The sequence below is a fragment of the Nomascus leucogenys genome, chromosome 2, assembly GCF_006542625.1.
Source record: "Nomascus leucogenys isolate Asia chromosome 2, Asia_NLE_v1, whole genome shotgun sequence".
NCBI lineage: Eukaryota > Metazoa > Chordata > Mammalia > Primates > Hylobatidae > Nomascus > Nomascus leucogenys.
This window is the reverse complement of record NC_044382.1, coordinates 45,763,696-45,786,246: the sequence shown is the minus strand read 5'-3', so window position 1 is coordinate 45,786,246 and position 22,551 is coordinate 45,763,696. Positions and strand designations below refer to the sequence as shown.

Genomic DNA, 22,551 nt, shown 5'->3' with positions numbered 1-22,551 from the left:
ATGTTTTGAGATTGGCAGAATTCACAGCAGATGTAAATAACTCATATTGAGGACAATGATGTATAGGTGTTATTTTATTTTATTTTATTTTGAGATGGAGTCTCGCTCTGTTACCCAGGCTGGAGAGCAGCGGCACAATCTCAGCTCACCACAACCTCCACCTCTTGGATTCAAGCAATTCTCCTGCCTCAGCTTCCCAAGTAGCTGGGACTATACGCACATGCCACCATATCCGGCTAATTTTTGTATTTTTAGTAGAGATGGGGTTTCACCATGTTGGCCAGGCTGGTCTCAAACTCCTGTCCTCAGGTGACTCACCCACCTTGGCTTCCCACAGTGCTGGGATTACAGGTATAAGCCACTGTGCCCGGACAACATTATTATTATTATTATTGAGATGAAGTCTTGCTCAGTCTCCCAGGCTGGAGCGCAGTGGCGCTATCTGGGCTCACTGCAACCTCTGCCTCCCAGGTTCAAGCGATTCTCCTATCTCAGCCTCCTGAGTAGCTGGGATTATAGGCAACACACCCAGCTAATCTTTGCATTTTTAGTAGAGACGGGGTTTCGCCACGTTGGCCAGGCTGGTCTCGAACTCCTGACCTCAGGTGATCTGCCCGCCTCGGCCTCCAACAGTGATGGGATTATAGGCATGGGCCACCGCACCCAGCCCATTATTTTTTTAAAAAAAATTATCACCTACTAACCATATTCTGCCTGATATTTTTTTTTAATTTTAATTTTTTTCTTGAGACAGGGTCTCACTCTGTTGCCATGGAGTGCAGTGGTGCAATCATGGCTCACTGAAGCCTTGACCTCCCAGGCTCAAGTAGTCCTGCCTCAGACTCCCTAAGTAGCTAGGACTACAGGTGCATGCCACCACACCTGGCGAATGTGCTTAATAATTTATAAAGCACATTTATGTCTGTTTTTTCAACTGATACTTAACCTTGTTGGCTAGACAGGACAGGTTATCCTCAATACTCCTCCCTCTCCATTTTTAAATCTAAGAGACAGCAGTCACACAAATAATGAGCAACTGGGATAGGATCCACACCTGGACCTCTTGCCTACAAAGCCTGCAAGCTTCCCATTTTAACTTGCAGCCCCACCACTTTTTGGTTAGAGACGAGGTTTCACCATGTTGGCCAGGCTGGTCTCAAACTCCCGACTTCAGGTGATCCACCCGCCTTGGCCTCCCAAAGTGCTGGGATTACAGCTGTAAGCCACCACGCCCAGCCAAAAACCCAAACCTTTTATTTAAAAGGATATTCAGAGGCCAGGAACGGTGGCTCGCACCTGTATTCCCAGCACTTTGGGAGGCCGAGGTGGGTGGATCACGAGGTCAGGAGTTCGAGACCAGCCTGGCCAGTATGGTGAAACCCCATCTCTACTTAAAAGACAAAAATTAGCTGGGCGTGGTGGTGTGTGCCTATAGTCCCAGTTGCTCGGGAGGCTGAGGTAGGAGAATTGCTTGAACACGGGAGGCAGAGGTTGTTGTGGTGAGCCGAGATCGCGCCACTGCACCCCACCCTGGGCAACAGAGTGAGATGCCGTCCACCCTGGGCAACAGAGCGAGATGCCGGCTCAAAAAAAAAAAAAAAAAAAAAGATATTCAGCTTGGGCATGGTGGCTCATGACTACAATCTCGATGGTTTGGGAGGCCGAGGCAGGACAATCCCTTGAGCCCAGGAGTTCGAAACCTGCTGGGTAATATAGTGAGACTCTGTCTACAAAAAATAAAAAATTTAGCCAAGCATGGTGGCATTACCTGTAGTTCCGGCTATTCAGGAGGCTGAAGTGGGAGCATTCTTTGAGCCCAGGAGTTTGAAACTGCAGTGAGTTATGACTGCACCACTGCACTCTAGCCTGGGCGAGAGTGAGACCTAGTCTCTAAAACAAAAATAAATAAATAAAAATAAAATGACGTTCATATTACCTGTTTGGGGAGGGTCTTGCCTCCATCGATACATGTAACTTCTTGCTCTGCTGAGACACCTGCTAGTTGCTCTGCCAAGTCATTTCCAGAAATGATAGGAGAGGTAAAATACAAAATAAGATATGTCAGGTATGAGAAGCTAGCAGGAGAGAGCCTGACTCACTACAGCTTCCCATTTCTAACTGACAGTGTTCCTGCAAAAAGGATGACAATTTCCCCAGGTACCATCAGTGAATTTATTTTTAAAAATTTAGTTTAAATATTCTCAAACATACATAAAAGTAGACAGAACAGTATAGTTAAGCCACAAGTACCCATCATTCAATTTAAAAAATAATCAATATTTTGCCAATCTTGTTCCACCTAAGCCCCCATTCCATTATTTTCTTTTGGTTGGAACACTTAACAAACCTTAAAATGTCATTATACTTGCAAAAACTTCTGCAACACTGATAAGAATTCTTTTTTTATATATAAACATTGTGTAATTATTATACCTAACAATATTAACAATAATCCTCCAATAACACTAAATACCCAGGCATCCAGTTCATATTCAAAATTTCCCAATAGTTTTAAAGCTGCTCTTTGCAGATTTATTGCAATCAGAATCCAAAAAAGGTCTCCATAATGAGCTTGTGATGTCTCTTAAGTCCTTCTCATTTTATTACAATTCCCCCCTCACCCATTTTTTTCCCCTCTGTTTGTCATTGATTTGTCAGGTAATTTGTCTAATGAAATGTCCTACACATCCTGGATTTGGCTGACTGCTTCTTCATGAAATTAACTTTTATATACAATAAATTGAGCATTGTGCAACCATCACCATAACCCAATTTAAAATATTTCTATTAGCCCACAAAGATCCTTTATGCCCATTTAGAGTCAATCCATATTTGCATCTGCAGCCCCGGGCAACCACTAATATTGTCTCTGTAGACTTGCCTTTTCTGGACGTCTTATGTAAGTGGAATCATAAACTATGTTGGTTTACTGTTACATAAAACATTAAAAATTGTCGCCACTGATTTGAGATATTCCCTTCACAATATGTTAAATTTCCATATATATTTAGGTCTAGAAAGATGTTCCATTTGTAGACTGTTCTACATTTTTAATTTAAATGATTACACCTCTGAGGTATTATTTATCTTGTTCCTCCACCCCTTTTTCTACAAACTATGCAAACTGGTTGTTAGAAAACAGTCTTGAGTAGATTCAGGGCTTTTTTTTTTTTTTTGGCAATGGGGGTGGGGGGCTGGTGTGTGTGTGTATACAGTACTTCCTAAGTGGCATGAGTATTTCTGATTGCAGCACATTAAGAGGCACATATGGTCTAGTTATCCTATTTTTTTGAGATGCTAAGATTGACCAATGGGTTCAGGTGTTATCACCCTGGTCCCTGTATTAAAAGGAATCCCATCAACCCTACAATCTAATTAATGGTTTTAGGATCCACTGATGATCTTTGCCTAGATATATAATTTAATTGGGGGTCACAAAATGATGACTTTTCTATCATTCCTGCAGCAATTAGCTGAAATTTTTCTATTAAAAAAACCTTCAGGCCGGGCGCAGTGGCTCACGCTTGTAATCCCAGCACTTTGGGAGGCCGAGGCAGGCAGATCACGAGGTCAGGAGATTGAGACCACGGTGAAACCCCGTCTCTACTAAAAATACAAAAAAATTAGCCGGGCGTGGTGGCGGGCGCCTGTAGTCCCAGCTACTTGGAGAGGCTGAGGCAGGAGAATGGTGTGAACCTGGGAGGCGGAGCTTGCAGTGAGCTGAGATTGCACCACTGCACTCCAGCCTGGGCGACAGAGCAAGACTCCGTCTCAAAAAAAAAAAAAAAAAAAAAAAAAAAAAAAACCTTCAAGCCTGGACAACATAGGGAGACCCCATAGCTACAAAAAATAAGCCAGGTGTGGAGGCACGCACATGTAGTCCTAGCTACTCAGGTGGCTGAGGTGGGAGGATAGCTTGAGCCTGGGAGGTCAAGGCTGCAGTGAGCTGTGATCATGCCACTGCACTCCAACCTGGGGGATAGAGTGTAACCCTGTCTCAAAAAAACAAATGAATAAAAAACAACAAAAAAACCCACTTCATCAACTATCTGATTGTCCGAAATACAGTTTATACAGGAAGGCAAAATATTAATATATTCCTGACCCTTTACTAGTTTTTGGAGTAATTAGTTGGGGTTCTAACAACGTACGATAGTGATAAATGAGGTTTTGGAAAATTATATCAATATGAACTTAACGATTTTCATTGATTTATTATATTTCAATTCACAATCCAAGAATATTCTTTCAGTGGTAAAATATACTGAAAGAGCGCCCTCTGGGGATCAGAAAGTTTTTAACGTAAGCAGGACATCTACTTTAGAGGTCTCTGCCTACGACTATTAAATAAAGTTCCACTTGCATAACACATAACGTTATACTAGGGCTCAAAAGTGTCAGCCTAGACAGGGTGCTGAATTTACAAAACTTTTCTTTTAAATAAAGAAGCTAGGCTGGGTGCAGTGGCTCATGTCTGTAATCCCAGCACTTTGGGAGGCTGAGGTAGGTGGATCTCTTGAGCTCAGAAGTTTATGACCAGCCGGGGCAACATGGAAAAACTCTGTCTCTACAAAAAATTTAAAAAATTAGCCAGGTGTGGTGGTGTGTGCCTATAGTCCCAGTTACTGGGGAGGCTGAGGTGGGAAGATGGCTTCAGCCCAAGAAGCGGAGGTTGCAGTAAGCTGAGATTGTTGTCGTTGCACTCCCGTTGACACTGGGGGACAGAGCCAGAGCTTGCCTCAAAAAAAAAAAAAAAAAAAAAAAAAAAAAGAAAAAAAAGAATCTACTTTCTCAGATGTCTAAAAAAGTGAAAGAGAATATAAAATGCCATTACAAAGTGACTGACTCACTGGGTCACAAATTACATTAAGCTGTAAGTCAGATCAAATCCTCTCTATATAATTATTGCCAGTGAAGGCTCTATACTATAAAACAGGAATCCACAACATTTAGGGGAGAAAAGGGAAAGTGTCAAAGCACAAATCTAGTTTCTAGCCTTCTGAAGTTTAAGCTTCATGGATGTTAGCCTTGTGAGTCCAAACCTGGGTAAAATACTGACCTTCTAAAATGACAGCTCCAGATTCCTCTGCCTGGTCAACAACCCCTCCATACTCTGCAGAGCTGTCACTGTCAGAATCAGAATTACTAGACACCTGCAAGTCTTCCGATACAGGATTCCTAGTCTCTGAATCATAAGTGGTAGCTGGCAAGTCAGGCTGGGTCCTGCTCACCTGAAAGTAAGCATCCAATGGTGCTCTCAACCTACATACACAGAAAGACAACAGAATTATAGTACAATGAACTATCATCACAAAAACAATCTATAGTGATTTGAAGTAAATCCTATCACTTCAACCCATCTCCAGGCCATTAAATGCTGCCTTTGAAAGCTGAAGCAGGTATAGCAGATAAGGGGGAGACTGGCCTCCTGGATATTATTTTTTACCACTCAACCACTGCTACATTAGCCTACACAAGAGCTTGATCCTTCCATTAAAAGCTAATTCTATTTTACTGGCATCTGGTCATATTGTCAGTATCTTTAAAGGACAAACTCAGCAATCTGTATGCTGGTATTAGGTAGCTGAAAAGGGAAAGTGAACAAGAAGAAAAAGGGCTTTGTTGCCCAAATATGGCCTCATGGGATTTTGCTATTGTAGCCACCTAGACCAAGGTATTTTGGAGTACAGTACAGGGTCTGGCTTCTGTAATTTCTTCATCTCTCATTTTAGGACAGTATTTTTCTTTTAAAATTTAAATAATGTTAGTTTTAAGATAAAAAACATAAATGACAATATGGCATCAAAAAAAAAAAGTAACTTAGAATGACGAGAAGACCTGGGGCCAAATCTAACACTCCAAATCTATCTTGGCTGGCTAAGTTTAAAATAACCACTACTGTACCTCAGTTTCTCTAACTCCTGGAATAACAAAGCATACTCCAGTTTCAGCTGAGGAGTTTGAGGCCACTTTTGTCACAGAATTAATGAAACTTTATATTTAGTAGAGACGGGGTCTTACCATGTTGGCCAAGCTGGTCTCCAACTCCTGACATCAAATGATCCACCCACCTTGGCCTCCCAAAATGCTGGGATTACAGGCATGAGCCACCACACCCAGACAAATCAATGAAACTTTATACTAAAAACCAAGAGTTCCTGAGGAAGGATCTAGGGACACACACACACAGACACATTAGGCCAGCTGCGGTGACTCATGTCTGTAATCCTAGCACTTTGGGAGGCCAAGGTGGGTAAACTGCTTGTGCCTAGGAGTTTGAGACCAGCCTGAGAAACATGGTGAAACCCCATCTCTACAAAAAATACACAATATAGCCAGGCATGGTGGTGTGTTCCTGTAGTTCCAGCTACTTGGGAGGCCAAGGTGGGAGGATGGCTTGAGCCTGGGAGATTGAGGCTGCAGTGAGCCATGATGGCGCCCATACTCCAGCCTGGGTATCACAGTGAGACTTGTCTCAAAAACACAAAAACAAAAAAATGACACCCAAAAAACTCGGGAGGCTGAGGCAGGAGGATCACTTGAGCCTGAAAGTTTGAGGCCACAGTGAGTGAGCTATGATTGTGCTACTGCACTCCAGCCTAGGTGGCAAGAGTGAGACTCCATCTTCAAAAAAAAAAAAAAGAAGAAGAAAAAATAAAAATTAAAAAAATGGCTGAGCTTGGTGGCTCACGCCTGTAATCCCAGCACTTTGGAAAGCCAAGGCAGGAGGATTGCTTGAAGCCAGAAGTTTGAGACCAGACTAGCCAACAAAGTAAGACATCATCTCTATTAAAAAAATTTAAAACAAAAGGGCAACTAAGTGTTACTGACAAGTGACCTACTATAAGTTTTAATAATTATGACATTAAATATTGATTATTACCCAGAAACATTGTTGGGGACTGCTTACACAGAAAAATTTTGATTCCTAATAGTTTGGCAGCAATTTATTGGCGAATTAGGGCTTTGACTGAATGCTAACTAGAATAAAATAAACACTACTCAGTGTCCAACTCAACAGACAGAAGATTTTTCGACCTTTTAAAAAAAGAAATGTCAATAAACCGAAAGGAGAAATAGCAATCAAGTTGTTTTTTTTTTGGAAATTGAGATATAATTAATATACTATAAAATCCACAACTTAAAAGTGTTCAATTCAGTGGTTTTTTTTTTTTTTAGCATAACCACAAGGTTATGTAATCATAATCATAACCATTATCTGGTTCCAAAACATTTTTGTCCCACCTAAAAGGGACCCTGTACCCACAAGCAGTCATTTCCCCTCCTATTTGGTAGTCATGTCCTCTTTCATTCTTGATTTTAGTATTTTGAGTCTTCTCTATTTCTTGGTTGGTCTAGCTAAGTCTGTCAATTTTGTTGATCTTTTAGAAGAACCAACTTTTTGATTAGTTCATTTTCTCTCATTTTTCTATTCTCTATTTCATTTATTTATATGCTAATCTCTATTATTTCCTTCTATCTGCCTGTGTTGGGTTTTGTTTGTTCTTCTTTTACGAGTGTGTTATGTAATTTCCACAAGTTTGGTGTGCAAGAATCACACCCATATAAGATGGTGAACTTAATCAGTAAATGTGTATGTTGACTGCTCCACCCACCAGCCATTCCCCTCCCTCCCTCTCCTTGGGCTTCCCTATTCCCTGAGACAAAACAATACTGAAATTAGGCCAGTTAGTAATTCTACAATGGCCTCTAAGTGTTCAAATTAAAGGAAGAGTCAGGCATCTCTCACTTTAAATCACTAAGCTAAAGTGATTAAGCTTAGTGAGGAAGGCACGTCAAAAGCTGGGATAGGCCAGAAGCCAGGCCTTTTGCACTAAACAGCCAAGTGGTGAATGCAAAGGAAAAGTTCCCAAAGAAAATTAAGTGCTACAACAGTGAATACATGAATGATAAGACAGCCTTATTGCTGATATGGAGACAGTTTTAGTGGTCTGGAAAGAAGATCAAACCAGCCACAACATTCCCTTAAGCCAATCCCTAATCCAGAGCAAGGCCCCAACTCTCTTTAATTCTGTGAAAGCTGAGAAGTGAGGAAGCTGCAGGAAGTTGGAAGAAAGCAGAGGCTGGTTCATGAGGTTTAAGGAAAGATACTGTCTCCATAAAGCGCATGAAGCAGCAGCAAGCGCTGACATTGAAACTGTACCAAGTTATCCAGAAGATCTAGCTAAGACAATTGATGAAAGTATCTACACTAAACAGATTCTAACTGTAGATGAAACAGCCTTCTATTGTTAGATGCCACGCAGGACTTTCGCAGCTAGAGAGAGGTCAATGCCTGGCTTCAAGGCTCAAAGGACAGGCTGACTCTCTTGTTAGGGGATAATGCTGCTGGTTGACTTCAGCTGAAGCCGATGCTCTTTTTTTTTTGAGACAAGAGTCTCGCTTTGCCGCCCAGGCTGGAGTGCAGTGGCGTGATCTCGGCTCACTCTGCAAGCTCCGCCTCCCGGGTTCACGCCATTCTCCTGCCTCAGCCTCCCGAGTAGCTGGGACTACAGGCACCCACCACCAAGCCTGGCTAATTTTTTTTTTTTTTGTAGTATTTTTAGTAGAGATGAGGTTTCACCATGTTAGCCAGGATGGTCTCGATCTCCTGACCTTGTGATCCACCAGCCTCAGCCTCCCAAAGTGCTGGGATTACAGGCGTGAGCCACTGTGCCCAGCCGAAGCTGATGCTCTTTTACTGTTCTGAAGATCCTAGGGTGCTTGAAAACTATGCTAAATTTATTCTGTCTGTGCTCTCTCTTTTTTGAGATGGAGTCTCGCTCTGTCACCCAGGCTGCAGTGCAGTGGCGCCTGGCTAATTTTTTGTATTTTTAGTGGAGACGGGGTTTCACTGCGTTAGCCAGGATGGTCTCGATCTCCTGACCTCGTGATCTGCCCACCTCGGCCTCCCAAAGTGCTGGGATTACAGGCATGAGCCACCACACCTGGCCTATGTCTGTGCTCTCTAAATGGAACTACAAAGCCTGGATAACAGCTTATCTGTTTAGAGTATGTCTTACAATTTATGCCCACTGTTGCAACCTACTATTCAGAAAAAATGATTCCTTTAAACATATTACTGCTAACTGACAATGCATAAAGTAAACCAAGAGCTCTGAAGGTAATTTTGACAATGCACCCAGTAAACCAAGAGCTCTGAAGGTGATTTTGACAATGCACCCAGTAAACCAAGAGCTCTGAAGGTAATTTTGACAATGCACCCAGTAAACCAAGAGCTCTGAAGGTAATTTTGACAATGCACCCAGTAAACCAAGAGCTCTGAAGGTGATTAAAGTTATTTTCATGTCTGTTAACATAACATATTATGCAGCCCAACTTTCAAGACTTATTATTTAAGAAATAAGGCCGGGCACAGTGGCTCACACTTGTAATCTCAGTACTTCAGTGAAATAACATCTCTACAAAAACCAGAAAAAATTAGCTGGGTGTGGTGGCTTGTGCCTTTTGTCCCAGCTACTCTGTAGGCTGAGGCAGGAGGATGGAGGATCACCTGAGCCCGGGGAGGTTGAGGCTGCAGTGAGCGATGATCACACCACTGTACTCCAGCATGGGCAACAGAGTGAGACCTTGTCTCACAAAAAAAAAAAAAAAAAAAAAAAAAAAAAAAAAAAAAAGAAAGAAAGAAACAAAGGAAAAGAAAAGAAATATTTTGTTGTGACTCTTAGCTGTGGGGAAAAGCTTTTTTAATCTTTTTTTTTTTTAAATTTCTTAAGATGATAGCTGCCAGTGATTCCTCTAATGGATCTGGACAAAGTAAACTGAAAACTTTGAAAGGATCCACCACTCTTTTTCTTTTCTTTTTTTTTTTTTTTTGGAGACAGGGTCTGGCTCTGTCACCCAGGCTGGAGGGCAGTGTCACGATATTGGCTCATTGGAACCTTTCACTTCAACCTCCTAAGTAGCTGGGACCACAGGCATGCACCACCATGCCCAGCTAATTTTCGTATTTTTTGTAGAGACAAGGTTTCAACATGTTGGCCAGGTTGGTCTTGAACTCCTGAGCTCAGGCAATGTGCCTGCTTCAGCCCCCCGAAGTGCTGGGATTATAGGCATGAGCCACTGTGCCTTGGGGATCCACCATCTTTGGTGCCCCTAAGAACATTCATGATCCATGGGAGGAGGCCAAAATATCAACATCATCAGGAATTTAGAAGAAGTTGATGTCAACTTTCATGGATTACTTTGAGGGGCTCAAGACTTCAGTTAAGGAAGTAACTGCAGATGTGCTAGAAACAGCAAGAGAACTAGACTTAGAAGATGTGACTGAATTGATCTCATTCCTAGATTTTCCTTTCCCTCTTATTGGTTAGTTTATTGCTTATCCCACTGAATATCCATTACCTCAGGCAGGCCCCAGGGAAAATGATTTAGGCTTTTCACACTGTGCATTGCTCTGAATCAAGAGTAGTCTTGCAAATGTGGTTTTCCAGAGAACCACCAAACTGGTCATATAAAGATAATTCTCTGGGAATGAGGCTTTGAAGGTGCTCCAATCCCTCTGGTGCCTGCCAGGCTGTTGGTTTTTACTATGATTACAGGCAGATGATTTTCACGACTACCAAGGAGCTGGAGAAGGGGACAAGAATAAGAAATGCCATAGAGCTCAATGAGATTCAGCTGTTTTTCTTTAATAATCACTCCCTGGATTGCTGTAAGCATTTGGTCAGTTTCCCAAAGTATGAAAAAGTTGATCCTGACAAATTCTGCCAGTTGTTTCATTACTTTCATGGAGATAATTCTCTGTGGTCCTTACTCTGCCATTTTCACTGACATCACCCAGGTTTTCTTTTTTGTTTTTCAGACAGAGTCTCGCTCTGTGGCCCAGGCTGGAGTGTAGTGGCACAATGTCGGCTCACTGCACCTCCCGGGTTCAAGCGATTCTCCCGCCTCAGTCTCCTGAATAGCTGGGATTATGGGCACCCGCTACCACACCCGGCTAATTTTTGTATTTTTAGTACAGACAGGGTTTCACCATGTTGGCAGGCGGGTTTCACCATGTTGGCCAGGCTGGTCTCGAACTCGTGACCTCAGGTGATTCGCCTGCCTCGGCCTCCCAAAATGCTGCGATTACAGGTGTGAGCCACTGCACCTAGCCAGGTTTTCTTTTTAAACGGGGCTAAGCAAGTTTACCAACTCCATTTCTTGAGATTCTAAGTGAACAGCAGCTATAGCTACCATGAGACTAAACACATAAGAAAAGCATTTTATAAGAGGATTTAATAAAATATATACTAGAGTTAGGGTGTTGACATGTGTATCAATAGAATTCTACATAGAACCCAGTAAAAAAGTGATAGATGATTAAAAAATCACTCTTTAATATTGCTTTTATATAACAAAGAATTTCCAAAGTCAGGCAAGAAAACAGGAAAGGGGAACTGTGAAAACCAACAGGAAGCAGTGCTAGGGTTTCTCCTTGGGAGCACAGATTTACAACCCAAGAAATTCTCCTCCTTCCCTGCACTTACCATCTTTGAATTTTGCTCCTTCCCTACTCTCTGTAGTCCTAGACTCCATATGCTCCATGAAAACAATATTGTGATCTGTGTTATTCACCAATATATCTAGAGCAAAGTTTAGTCTCTCACACAGAGGAGTGTTATCAATATTTGATGAATGAGTGATGACCCCCGCTGCCAGAATGAAGCCGCCTCAAACAAATCAGAAAGGAGTTTGTGACTTCAGCAAAGCCTGTTGGGAAGAACAAGCTTACTACTTAGCTTTCTATAGCTTTGGCTTCTTGGCTGACTGTTAGTCAAAAGCTGTTCACCTTGGCCCAGGCTTTCAACACCTGGCCCGGGGACAGTCCGTCAGAAGAGTAAATGTCAAACACCACACTGAGAAATTTATCTCAAGAAATTCAGGCCGGGCGCAGTGGCTCACGCCTGTAATCCCAGCACTTTGGGAGGCCGAGGTGGGCAGATCACGAGGTCAGGAATCGAGACCATCCTGGCTAACACGGTGAAACCCCGTCTCTACTAAAAATACAAAAAATTAGCCGGGCGAGGTGGCAGGCGCCTGTAGTCCCAGCTACAAGGGAGGCTGAGGCAGTAGAATGGCGTGAACCCCGGGGGGCGGAGCCTGCAGTAAGCCAAGATCGCGCCACTGCACTCCAGCCTGGGTGAAAGAGCGAGACTCCGTCTCAAAAAAAAAAAAAAGAAATTCAGAAGTTGTAAGTGATTAGTCCTGGGAAAGGTCATACTTCAGGGAAAAAAGTTTTAATCACATTTGTCTGGCTCCAGAACTGATGTTATTTCCACTGAACTGCACACTTCCTGACCTTTTAAGTTATTCCCTTTGTGGAGACAGATTATGGCTGCCAAATAGCTTGACTGACATCTTTCAACATTTAAATTCTGTATAATTCATTCCCTGAGCAGATTCTATAAGCAATTTTTTTTTTTTTTTTTTTTTGAGACAGAGAATCACTCTTGTCACCCAGGCTGGAGTACAGTGACAAGATCTTGGCTCACTGCAACCTCCGCCTCCTAGGTTCAAGGAATTCTCACGCCTCAACCTCCCAAGTAGCTGGGACCACAGGTGTGTGCCACCACACCCGGCTAATTTTTTGTATTTTTAGTAGAGATGGGGTTTCATCATGTTGGCCTCGAACTCTTGGCCTAAAGGAATCTGCCTGCCTTGGCCTCCCAAAGATCTGAGATTACAGGCGTGAGCCACTATGCCCAGCCACATCAAGCAATTTTCTCACTAGAGTTTGGCTTCTGTGTGGCTCTCTAGTGGTTCTGTTTTTCTTTGTAAGTTGGCATCTGGTTTATAAGTGTCACCCTTAAGTTGGTTAATACAAGCCACTGTGCCTGACCAAGAGGAATCCACCCTGCGTCCCCCAACAAGAATGAGTGCATGGATAAGCAAGACAGAGGACTTGCAAGAGGCCTCCTGACAGTCAGCCAGTTCCTGGAAACACCACTCACAACTCTCAATCATGGAAAGTTAGCCCATTTACTTTGGCAGGGTCCCCAAATTACACCATAAGGTGCATTCACCTATAACACAAATGTATGAAATCTTACCCTGCCTTTATAATGTGAGTAATGACATCTTAAAATAACAGACTACAGCCAGGCCTGCTGGTGCACACCTGCAATCCCAGCTACTTAGGAGGCTGAGGCACAAGAATCACTTGAACCCGGGAGCCAGAGGTCGTGGTGAGCTGATATTGCGCCATTGCACTGCAGCCTGAGTGACAGAGCAAGACTCTTGTCTTAAAAACAAACAAACAAAAAAACCCAGAGTAACACGCATTTGCAACTCTTGTCAACACAGAACTAGACATCTGTCATCCTTGATGGGCACTACAGACACTGAGCCACAGTCATGGCAAGCCCCAACATTAAAATCAGCAGGATCCATGAAAAAGAATGCTGAATCCAGATTCAGAAGGCACAATTCCAATTCCAGCCTTATCACAACCAAATCACAAATTATCCCATCAGCTTCCTCATTTGTAAAACATGGGTAATGGATGACCTAGCTACCACTTTTTAGTATTATCTCAATATTTTCAGTGTCAGAAAACATCGGCATGGTGGTGTATGCCTGTAGTCCCAGCTAATCATCAAGAGGCTGAGGCAGGAAGATCGCCTGACCCTGGGGAGGTCGAGGCTGCAGTGAGCTGTGATTGCACCACTGAACTCCAGCTTGGGCAGCACAGTGAGACCCTGTCTCAAAAATAACAATAATAAAAAGAAGAAGAAAGAGAAAACAAAGGGATTTGATCGAAGCTTCTTCCTCCATCTGCCTATGTAGAAAACAGGGCAGATCCCGGTTCCAATACCAGTGCTAACTCCTCTATTCTATAGCTATTAGACCCTGAACAAAGCCCTCTCTGAGCTGAGATCGCGCCACTGTGCTCCAGCCTGGGTGACACAGCAAGACTCCATCTCAAAACAAAACAAAAAAAACAGACAGGTTTAATTAGTTGGGCGTGGTGGCACGCGCCTGTAATGCCACCTACTTGGGAGGCTGAGGCAGGAGAATCGCTTGAATCTGGCAGATTTAAGTTGCAGTGAGCCGAGATCGTGCCACTGGACTCCAGCCTGGGTGACAGAGTGAGACACCGTCTCAAAAACAAAAAACCAAAAAACGGACAGGGTATAGGCAATTGTTATTCTTCATAATAACCCTGTCAAGACTTGACAGCTAAGCCCTTCAAGAGGCAAGTTCAAACCAAGACTATGAAAGCAAATTAATTAATTGTGCCTCTAGGTGGAATGCCAGTGAGTAATGAATTTGGGTGAGTAGAGACTTGCAAGTGAAGAAAGAATTTTTGGTGTACAAGACACAATCTGAAGAACAGCCAATCTCTACGGAGATTGCCAACAAACTACCACCTAGTTTTCACGGTACAACAGTTTAACTTATCCCTTCATTACTTTGTGAAGGAAGGCAAGCACTTTTATTTCCACCTATGAGGAATTGGGGGTCAGAAGTTATCTGACTTGCCAAAAGTCACACTGTCAGTCCTCGAATGGCAGAGCCTCAGTTTCATAATTTCTAGTACATCAATGATCACAGACTTATCCATATATTTATTTACCTGGCACTGTCTGTCCTCTGAGACCCTCCAGCTCTAGCCCTTCGTGAAGCAGATACCCTCCTTCTTGTTCTCATTGGCCCTACACTGTGGTTTGAAGATGAAGGTCTCAGGAATTCCAGCATGCCATGAAGTCTCTGCAGTCCACTGATGAAGTTGGTCATTGAATGCAACGAAGATGCTGGGATGGTGTGATTAGCATCAGATCCCTGCCTATGTTGTTCTGAAGTTCTTGGATTGATGTTCTCCACATTGTCTTCTCCCAAGACCTCCACTTCTGTCAGGTCAATAGACAGTTGTGGAGCAGGCTGGAGCAGGGGTGGTGTCGCTTGGCTGCCGATCACTTCAGCAGGAGCTGGCTGGAGGATGGATGGTACCCCCTGGCTGCTGACCATATCAGCAGGAACAGGCTGGAGGAGGGCTGGTCCCCCTTGGCTGCTGGCCATGCCAGCAGGAGCTGGCTGTTCTTCAGCATGATTTAACTGCACCTGAAGATCATATTCCATTGCTTCATGAGCCATCACTAGAGAAACAGTATTTGTAAAAAGTATTAATAAAATAGATAAAATATGCTATGTAGGTGACAGAATTGTATTTAATCTTTCTCATTTTATGTTTAATATCATTCTTAGCAAGACTGAGAAGCTTCAAGAGAAGATTTTAACTACTTATTTTAAGTCAGAAGTATTTGGTAATGGACTTCCTTCTCTATAACAAGCATTTACAACCAGTTTTCCAGTTTGCCCTTAGAAAACATGAAAGTCCTGTGATCATAGTAGTATCTTCCCAAATAGAAAGATCTATAAACCAAAGGGATTAAACTACTGAGTCTAAAAGTAATCTCTCAGACACTTTGCAGTTCTGTCTCAAGCTGAATATGGACATTCACCAAAATCAAATGCATATAATGGGGTATCTAATTTTAGCAGGCAATATTAATCTTTCATAGCATCAACAGTTACAAAGGATAAACAGAGAAAGGACATTTTTTACACTTGCAAAATTAACTGTGTTACTAACTCAAAATGGAAACTTACCTAATTTTTCCAAAAAGGCTGAGCAAACTTTATCCTATCCCTTTCATTATTTTTGTTTTCCATCTCTAATTCCATCATGTTAGCCTATTCAACAAATATTTATTAAGCACCTATGTTCTTTTCATGTTTCCTATCTTTAATTCCATTATATCACTTTGAAAACTACCACCTAGTTTTTAAATTTAAAATAAGTTAATTTTTTTTTGGTTATATAGACGAAGGCTTTCTATGTTGCCCAAACTGGTCTTGAATGCCTGGCCTTACCTCCTCATGCACCAGGACAACAGGACTGAGCCACTGTGCCTCCCTACCACCTAGTTTTTAAAGTACATCAGTATAACTTATCCCCTCAATTACTTTGTGAAGTAAAGCACGTGCTTTTATTTTCATCTGACTTATGAGGAAATGGGGGTTCAACTAATAGTTATTAAGCACCTGTTATGCAGACAAGACACCCTAGAGGCAAAAACAGCTAAGACCCCACGTATCAGAGTTTAGATTCTAACAAGTAAGATGTCAATAAGCGAATACATGAGAAAATTATAGATTATGATGTCTGGGGTTGAGAAGACAAAGAGGACCAATTAAGACACAATTGTGAGGGAAGTACTCTTTTAAAGAGTGAAAAGTGGGCTGAGGCGTCAAGGATTAAAAGAAGCTGGCTATGCAAACAGCCAAGGAAGAGTTTCAGAAGGAAATCAGTGCATAGGTCCCTGATGAGCATGGGTTTGATTGATGAACAGGACACTATCATTAAAGGGCCCATGGGCCTTGGTAAGGAGTTTCTTCTATGTTAGGAATGCACTGTAGGGGTGCAAGAGCATAAGCTAGGTGACCAGTATAGAGGCTATTGTGGGAGTCCAGACCAGAGGTCAGAGAGACCTAGGCAAGAGTGGTAGCAGTGGAGATGAAAAGAAACAGACAGCTTTAAGAATCTTCAGAATAGTCATGCTTCTTTTTTTTTTTTTTTTTGAGATGGAGTCTCGCTCTGTCGCCCAGGCTGGAGTGCAGTGGTGCCATCTCAGCTCACTGCAAGCTCTGCCTCCCGGGTTCACGCCATTCTCCAGCCTCAGCCTCCCGAGTAGCTGGGATTACAGGCACCCGCCACCACGCCTGGCTAATTTTTTTTGTATTTTTAGTAGAGCCGGGGTTTCACTGCGTTAGCCAGGATGATCTCGATCCCCTGACCTGGTGATCGGCTAGCCTCGGCCTCCCAAAGTGTTGGGATTATAGGCGTGAGCCACCGCGCCCCGCCAATAGTCATTTTTCTTAAAATCATCAGAGCTGATTAAACCATCTGAGGAACAGAATGACAGAAAAGGGCCGAAGACTAAAGTCAGAGACACTACTGTTAAAAGGACAACAGAGTAAGAGAAGCCAGTTAAGGAAGATTATAAAGTAGGAGGAAACACGGGAATGTGGTGTCTTGGAAAAACAATGTTTCAAGGAAGGAACAACTGGGTGTCAAGTGCTACTGGGGGGAAGAATGGCCACTAGATTTGGCAATGTGAGGATGACAGGTGACCTAAAAAAGCAGTTTCCCTGAAGTGGTGGGGTCAGAGGCCAGATTGGAGTAGGCTGAATAAATGCAAGGAATTCTAATAAACATAGTGGACAAAGCACATGTATGTATCTTTCTCTCTCCACTCCAGTCATTCCTAAAACCCACGAACATGACCCCCCCAACCTGAGACATTTTTTTAAGAAAGGATAAATTAACCAGGACGACACAAATGCAAACAGGGTATGATATGCAAACCAGTTTTCTAAGGCCATAAAGGAGAAACCGATGGTTGATGACTACTTAGGAGAGCCAAAAGATAAAACTCAAATGCCTGCAAAGGGCACAGTGGTTGGGGTGAGGTGTGTTATTGAGAAGCAAGCTGATTCCCACTAAAGGGACTGTAAAAACCAGGTACCACAGAAGGCAATATTGAAAGATGGCACTAAAAGGGAAGGGCTAGTTAAAAGCCAATAAAGCAGTTAGCTTGACTTCTACTCAAACAAACACCAGCCAGCCAAAACAAAACACAAAACAAAGCCCTCCTCCCCCTATGCAGGAGAAAACGGGAGGTTTGAACCAGACAAGCTTACACTCAGGATGGAGAGTGGCACAGTAGTGAAAATAAGTGGGAAAGAAAGTCTGCAAACTGAACAATGTGAAATACTTTAAGTTTTAAACATTTTTTGTATAGATGGGGTTTCCCACGTTGCCCAGGCCAATCTTGAACTCCTCGGCTCAAGCAACCCTTCTGCCTCAGCCTCCCAAAGTGCTGGGATTACAGGAGTGAACTACTGCAGCTGGCTAACTAAAAGCTTTTAATGTTTCTAGGGTACAACGACAGTCTCCCAAGAATTGTGTGTCAGAACATAAGGCCCAAGCTACTTCTAGATGTACTCAAGAGACATTAAGCAACTCAGCCTTCAGGAAGACAAAGGGTAGAAATGGACTAAAAAGAGCAGAATCTAGGGGGCCGCACTGTCTACTCCCATATGGTTATTTAAATTAAATAAAAATCAAGTTCAGCCAGGAGCTGTGGCCCACGCCTATAATCCCAGCTCTTTGGGAGACTGAGGCAGGTAGCTTGAGACCAGGAGTTGGAGACCAGCCTGGGCAACACGGCAAAACTCCGTCTCTACAAAAAATACAAAAAATTACCCAGGCGTGATGGTGTGCACCTGTGGTCCCAGCTACTTGGGAGGCTGAAGCAGGAGAATCCCTTGAACCCGGAGGGTGGAGGTTACAGTGAGCTGAGACCACACCACTGCACTCCAGCCCGGGAGAGAGAGAAAGACTCCGTCTAAAAAAAGAAAAAAAAAAAAAGAAAGAAAGAAATAAAATAAGTTCCTTTGTCGCGCAGGTCACATTTCAAGTGCTAGAAACCCACATAGGACGGGTGACTCCCATACTGGACAGCAGAAATACAGAACATTTTTCTCTCCGCACAAAGTTCTATAGAACGATGCAGTTCTGGAGCTGAAGCTTCCTAACCATTGTAGGCCAGTAGGAGATGCCTAGAGCGAGAGACCATGGGCTGGGCACCCCAAACCTTGAGCATGTCACACAAACGCTGTTTTTTATGTGTGCTATGAGTAGGGCTTAAAATGTTAACCTCAGACTTGTCATCTTTGTTACTCAGGTTTCAATCAATGGCCACAACAGGCAGGATGAAAGCCCCTCAATTAAAGGTTGAGAGGAGGTGGGCAGGGCAAGTGTTCAAATCTTTGCTCTGGCCGGTGCAGAGGGTCACGCCTGTGATCCCTGGACACTGAAATGCCCAGGCGGATGGATCGCTTACGCTCCGGTGTTCGAGACCAGCTTGGGCAACACAGTGAAATTCCCATCTCTACCAAAAAAGAAAAATAGAACCGGTCAGGCGCAGTGGCTCACACCTGTAATCCCAGCACTTTGGGAAGCCAAGGGTGGACCACTCGGGGTCGGAGTACCAGACGGACTGGCCAATATGGTGAAACCCCGTCTCCACTAAAAATACAAAAATTACCCAGGTGTGGTGGTGCATGCCTGTAATCCCAGCTACTTGGGAGGCTGAGGCAGGACAATCCTTTGAACCCGGGGGGCAGAGGTTGCAGTGAGCGGAGATCATGCCACTGCACTCCAGCAGGAACAACAAAGCGAGACTCTATCTCAAAAAAAGAAAGAAAAGAAAAATAAAACAATGAGCCGGGCATGGTGGCGTGCACCTGTGGTCCCAGCTATTGTGGGAAGCCGAGGTGGGAGGATCCCTGGGGCCCGGGAGTTGGAGACTGCAGTGAGCTCTTCCAGCCTGGGTGCAACAGGGAGACTTCTTTTCTTTTCTTTTTTTTGAGATGGAGTTTCACTCTTGTTGCCCAGGCTGGAGTGCAATGGCGTGATCTCAGCTCACTGCAACTTCGGCCTCCCGGGTTCAAGCGATTCTCCTGCCTCAGCCTCCCGAGTAGCTGGGAGATGGGGTTTCTCCATGTTGGTCAGGCTGGTCTCGAACTCTCGGCCTCAGGTGATCCGACTGCCTCGGCCTCCCAAAGTGCTGGGATTACGGGTGTGAGCCACCGCATCCGGCCCGACTTCGTCTCTTTAACAAGAAAAAGGAAGGAAGGGAGGGAGAGAGAAAGATAAGAGAGAAAAAGAAAGAAAGAAATCAAATCCCTGTTCTTTTACTACATGGGAGAAAGAAAGAAAGAAAAGAAAGAGAAAGAAAGAAAAAAAGAAAGAAAGAAAAAGAAAGAAAGAAAGAAAGAAAGAAAGAAAGAAAGAAAGAAAGAAAGAAAGAAACTAAATCCCTGTTCTTTTACTACATGGGGAAACTTTGGGCGGGTTTCCTAAACTCTCGGCTCAACTTGTTTTCCTGTAAAATAGGGATAATACAAGTCTTTACGCCACAGTTTCCGTGATGAAATTAAAAATGAAGTTCTTCCGTCAACTTTAAAGTGATGAAGTAACTGGCGCTCAGAGCGGGCGCAGGCAACGCCGCTGAGGAGCCCGAGGCTAGGCACTCGGGGGAAGGGCCGGGCGACCTCCCACCCCGGCCAGGGCAGGCCCCGCAGCAGCGAACTCGGCTTCTTTCGTGATCGCCCCGAGCTCCCGCCTGCCCAGCCCCCACGCCCAGCAACCCAGATACGCGCGGGGGTTCGGGCTCCTCAGCCCCGACCATTGGCGCCGCCCCGAGAGCCCGAATCCCCTCAGGCCGCCGGGTTCCAAGCCCGCGTGCAGCCCACCTCGTGGGGTGTCTCCTGAATCCCAATCCAGGAATCAGGCGTGGGGAAGTTTATCCCGAAGCTAGAGGCCCAAGGCCTGAGGAGAAGCAAGACCCCTCCTCACCTGAAACCAGTAGGCCGCGGCCGGGCTCGCGAACCCGCCGAAGACTCGGTAGTTACCTCGGCCGAACTCCGAAAGCACCTACGCCAACTGCCACTTCCGGAGCTGCTCATGCTCCCGCCAGAGCCGCCGGCAGGCATGCTCCTATTGAACAGAAGCCCTAGGCTGTGGCCAATACCTACTCTTCTTCTTCAATGGGTCCCCCGCTAGCTGAAGCAGCGGCGCTCTCATTGGCTGGTCGTTCATAAACTGAAGAGGCGGGACCGCGCTCGAGGAAGCCTCCTACAATTGGCAGGAATCTACGTCCGTCATCTTGCGCCCGCCCCGGAAAAATGGGAGGGTTTTTTTTTTTTTTAGCGCGTTTTATTTGAACTTTCTGGCGGGAGAAAGTTATATGATTTCTCGGTCCATTTTGGAATGGAGATGAAAATATTAAAACTGACTCCTGCTGCTTATCCCTAACGCGTTAGCGAAGGAGTTATCTGTAACCAAAGGATAGTAGCTAATCGAATAATTTCAAAATATTTCAATATTTTGAATTTCGGAGCCTGTAAAGAGGCGTAGGACAGTCCAGTTCATATGTATCCTCTCGTGGGGTTGAAGAGCTCACGCAAAAGACTTTGCCTACACAATCTCTTCAATCTCAAACCGCTGCAAGGGATCTGAGCTACTAAACAGTCTCAAATCACTTGTTAGGGCCGCCGCTCGCCTCCAGCGCCAACAGCAAGGGGCCCCCGGAATTCTCCAGCTACGTACCAGGAGCGCGAGCCCACAGCCGTCTCGGCTCCGAGCCCGCCGCCGGCAGGAAAGCCACAAAGAAAACTGATAAACCCAGACAAGATGATAAAGACGATCTAGATTTAACAGAACTCACTAATGAAGATCTTTTGGATCAGCTTGTGAAATACGGAGTGAATCCTGGTCCTATTGTGGGAACAACGAGGAAGCTGTATGAGAAAAAGCTTTTGAAACTGAGGGAGCAGGGAACAGAATCAAGATCTTCTCCTTCAGCAATGATTTCTTCTTCAGCAGAAAATACAAGGCAGAATGGAAGTAATGATTCTGACAGATATAGTGACAATGAAGAAGACTCTAAAATAGAGCTCAAGTTAGAGAAGAGAGAACCGCTAAAGAGCAGAGCAAAGACTCCAGTAATCCTCAAGCAAAGAAGAGTTCAGCACAACGAGAGCTATTCTCAAGCTGGAATAACTGGGACTGAATGGACAAGTGGATCTTCAAAAGGCGGACCTCTGCAGGCATTATTAACTAGGGAATCTACAAGAGGGTCAAGAAGAACTCCAAGGAAAAGGGTGCACACTTCAGAATATTTTCGTATAGATGGAGCAGTAATTTCAGCGAGTACTCCCGTAGCTGAAAGTATAATGGCTTCAAACAACAAATCCTTAGTTGTCAATAGGGTGACTGGAAATTTCAAGCATGCATTTCCTATTCTGCCAGTCACTGAATTCTCAGACACACCCAGAAGAACACCAAAGAAACCATTGACAAGAGCTGAAGCGGGAGAAAAAACACAGGAAAGAAGAGTAGAAAGGGATAATCGTAAGGAAATGTTCCCCTATGAAGCATCTACACCAACAAGAATTAGTGCTAGTTACCACAGAACAATCAAAGGAGCTGCAGGCCGGCCATTAGAACTCAGTGATTTGAGGATGGAGGAGTGGTTTTCATCTACATATGTTCCTAAGTATGTTCCCTTATGTCAAGTGAGAAAATACAAAAAAAAGGGATGCTCCATTCCTGTATGGATAAAAATTTTGCTATTTGTTGTGGCAGTTTTTGTGTGTGTGTTTGGTCTATCAAGCTGTGGAAACCAACCACGTAAATCCCTTCTCTGATATTCTTCCTGATGACTCTAGAAAACCCAACTGAATGGTATCTCTGGCACATTCAACTTGGTCTTGTATTTTTTTTTTTTTTTTGAGACGGAGTCTCGCTCTGTCGCCCAGGCTGGAGTGCAGTGGTGCGATCTCAGCTTACTGCAAGCCCCACCTCCCGGGTTCCGGCCATTCTCCTGCCTCAGCCTCTCCGAGTAGCTGGGACTACAGGCGCCCGCCACCACGCCCAGCTAATTTTTGTTTGTATTTTTAGTAGAGACGGGGTTT

The 22,551-nt window shown here is 44.0% G+C and overlaps 1 protein-coding gene and 1 pseudogene across 1 annotated transcript in view; one reads left to right on the top strand and one right to left on the bottom strand.

Annotated features, from left to right (window-relative positions):
* Positions 1-20,550, bottom strand: part of RFWD3 (ring finger and WD repeat domain 3) — a 46,368-nt gene extending 25,818 nt beyond the window's left edge. Inside the window, exons 1-4 of the mRNA XM_030829262.1 lie at positions 20,432-20,550; positions 14,582-15,101; positions 5,060-5,262; positions 1,937-2,007 (exon numbers count right to left, since the gene is read on the bottom strand). Of these exons, the coding sequence (XP_030685122.1) occupies positions 1,937-2,007; positions 5,060-5,262; positions 14,582-15,099 (792 nt within the window). The 5' untranslated portion in view covers positions 15,100-15,101; positions 20,432-20,550. The remainder of the gene's footprint in view (positions 1-1,936; positions 2,008-5,059; positions 5,263-14,581; positions 15,102-20,431) is intronic.
* LOC100583941 lies at positions 17,405-22,318 on the top strand (annotated as a pseudogene).
* Positions 22,319-22,551: the final 233 nt, after the last annotated feature.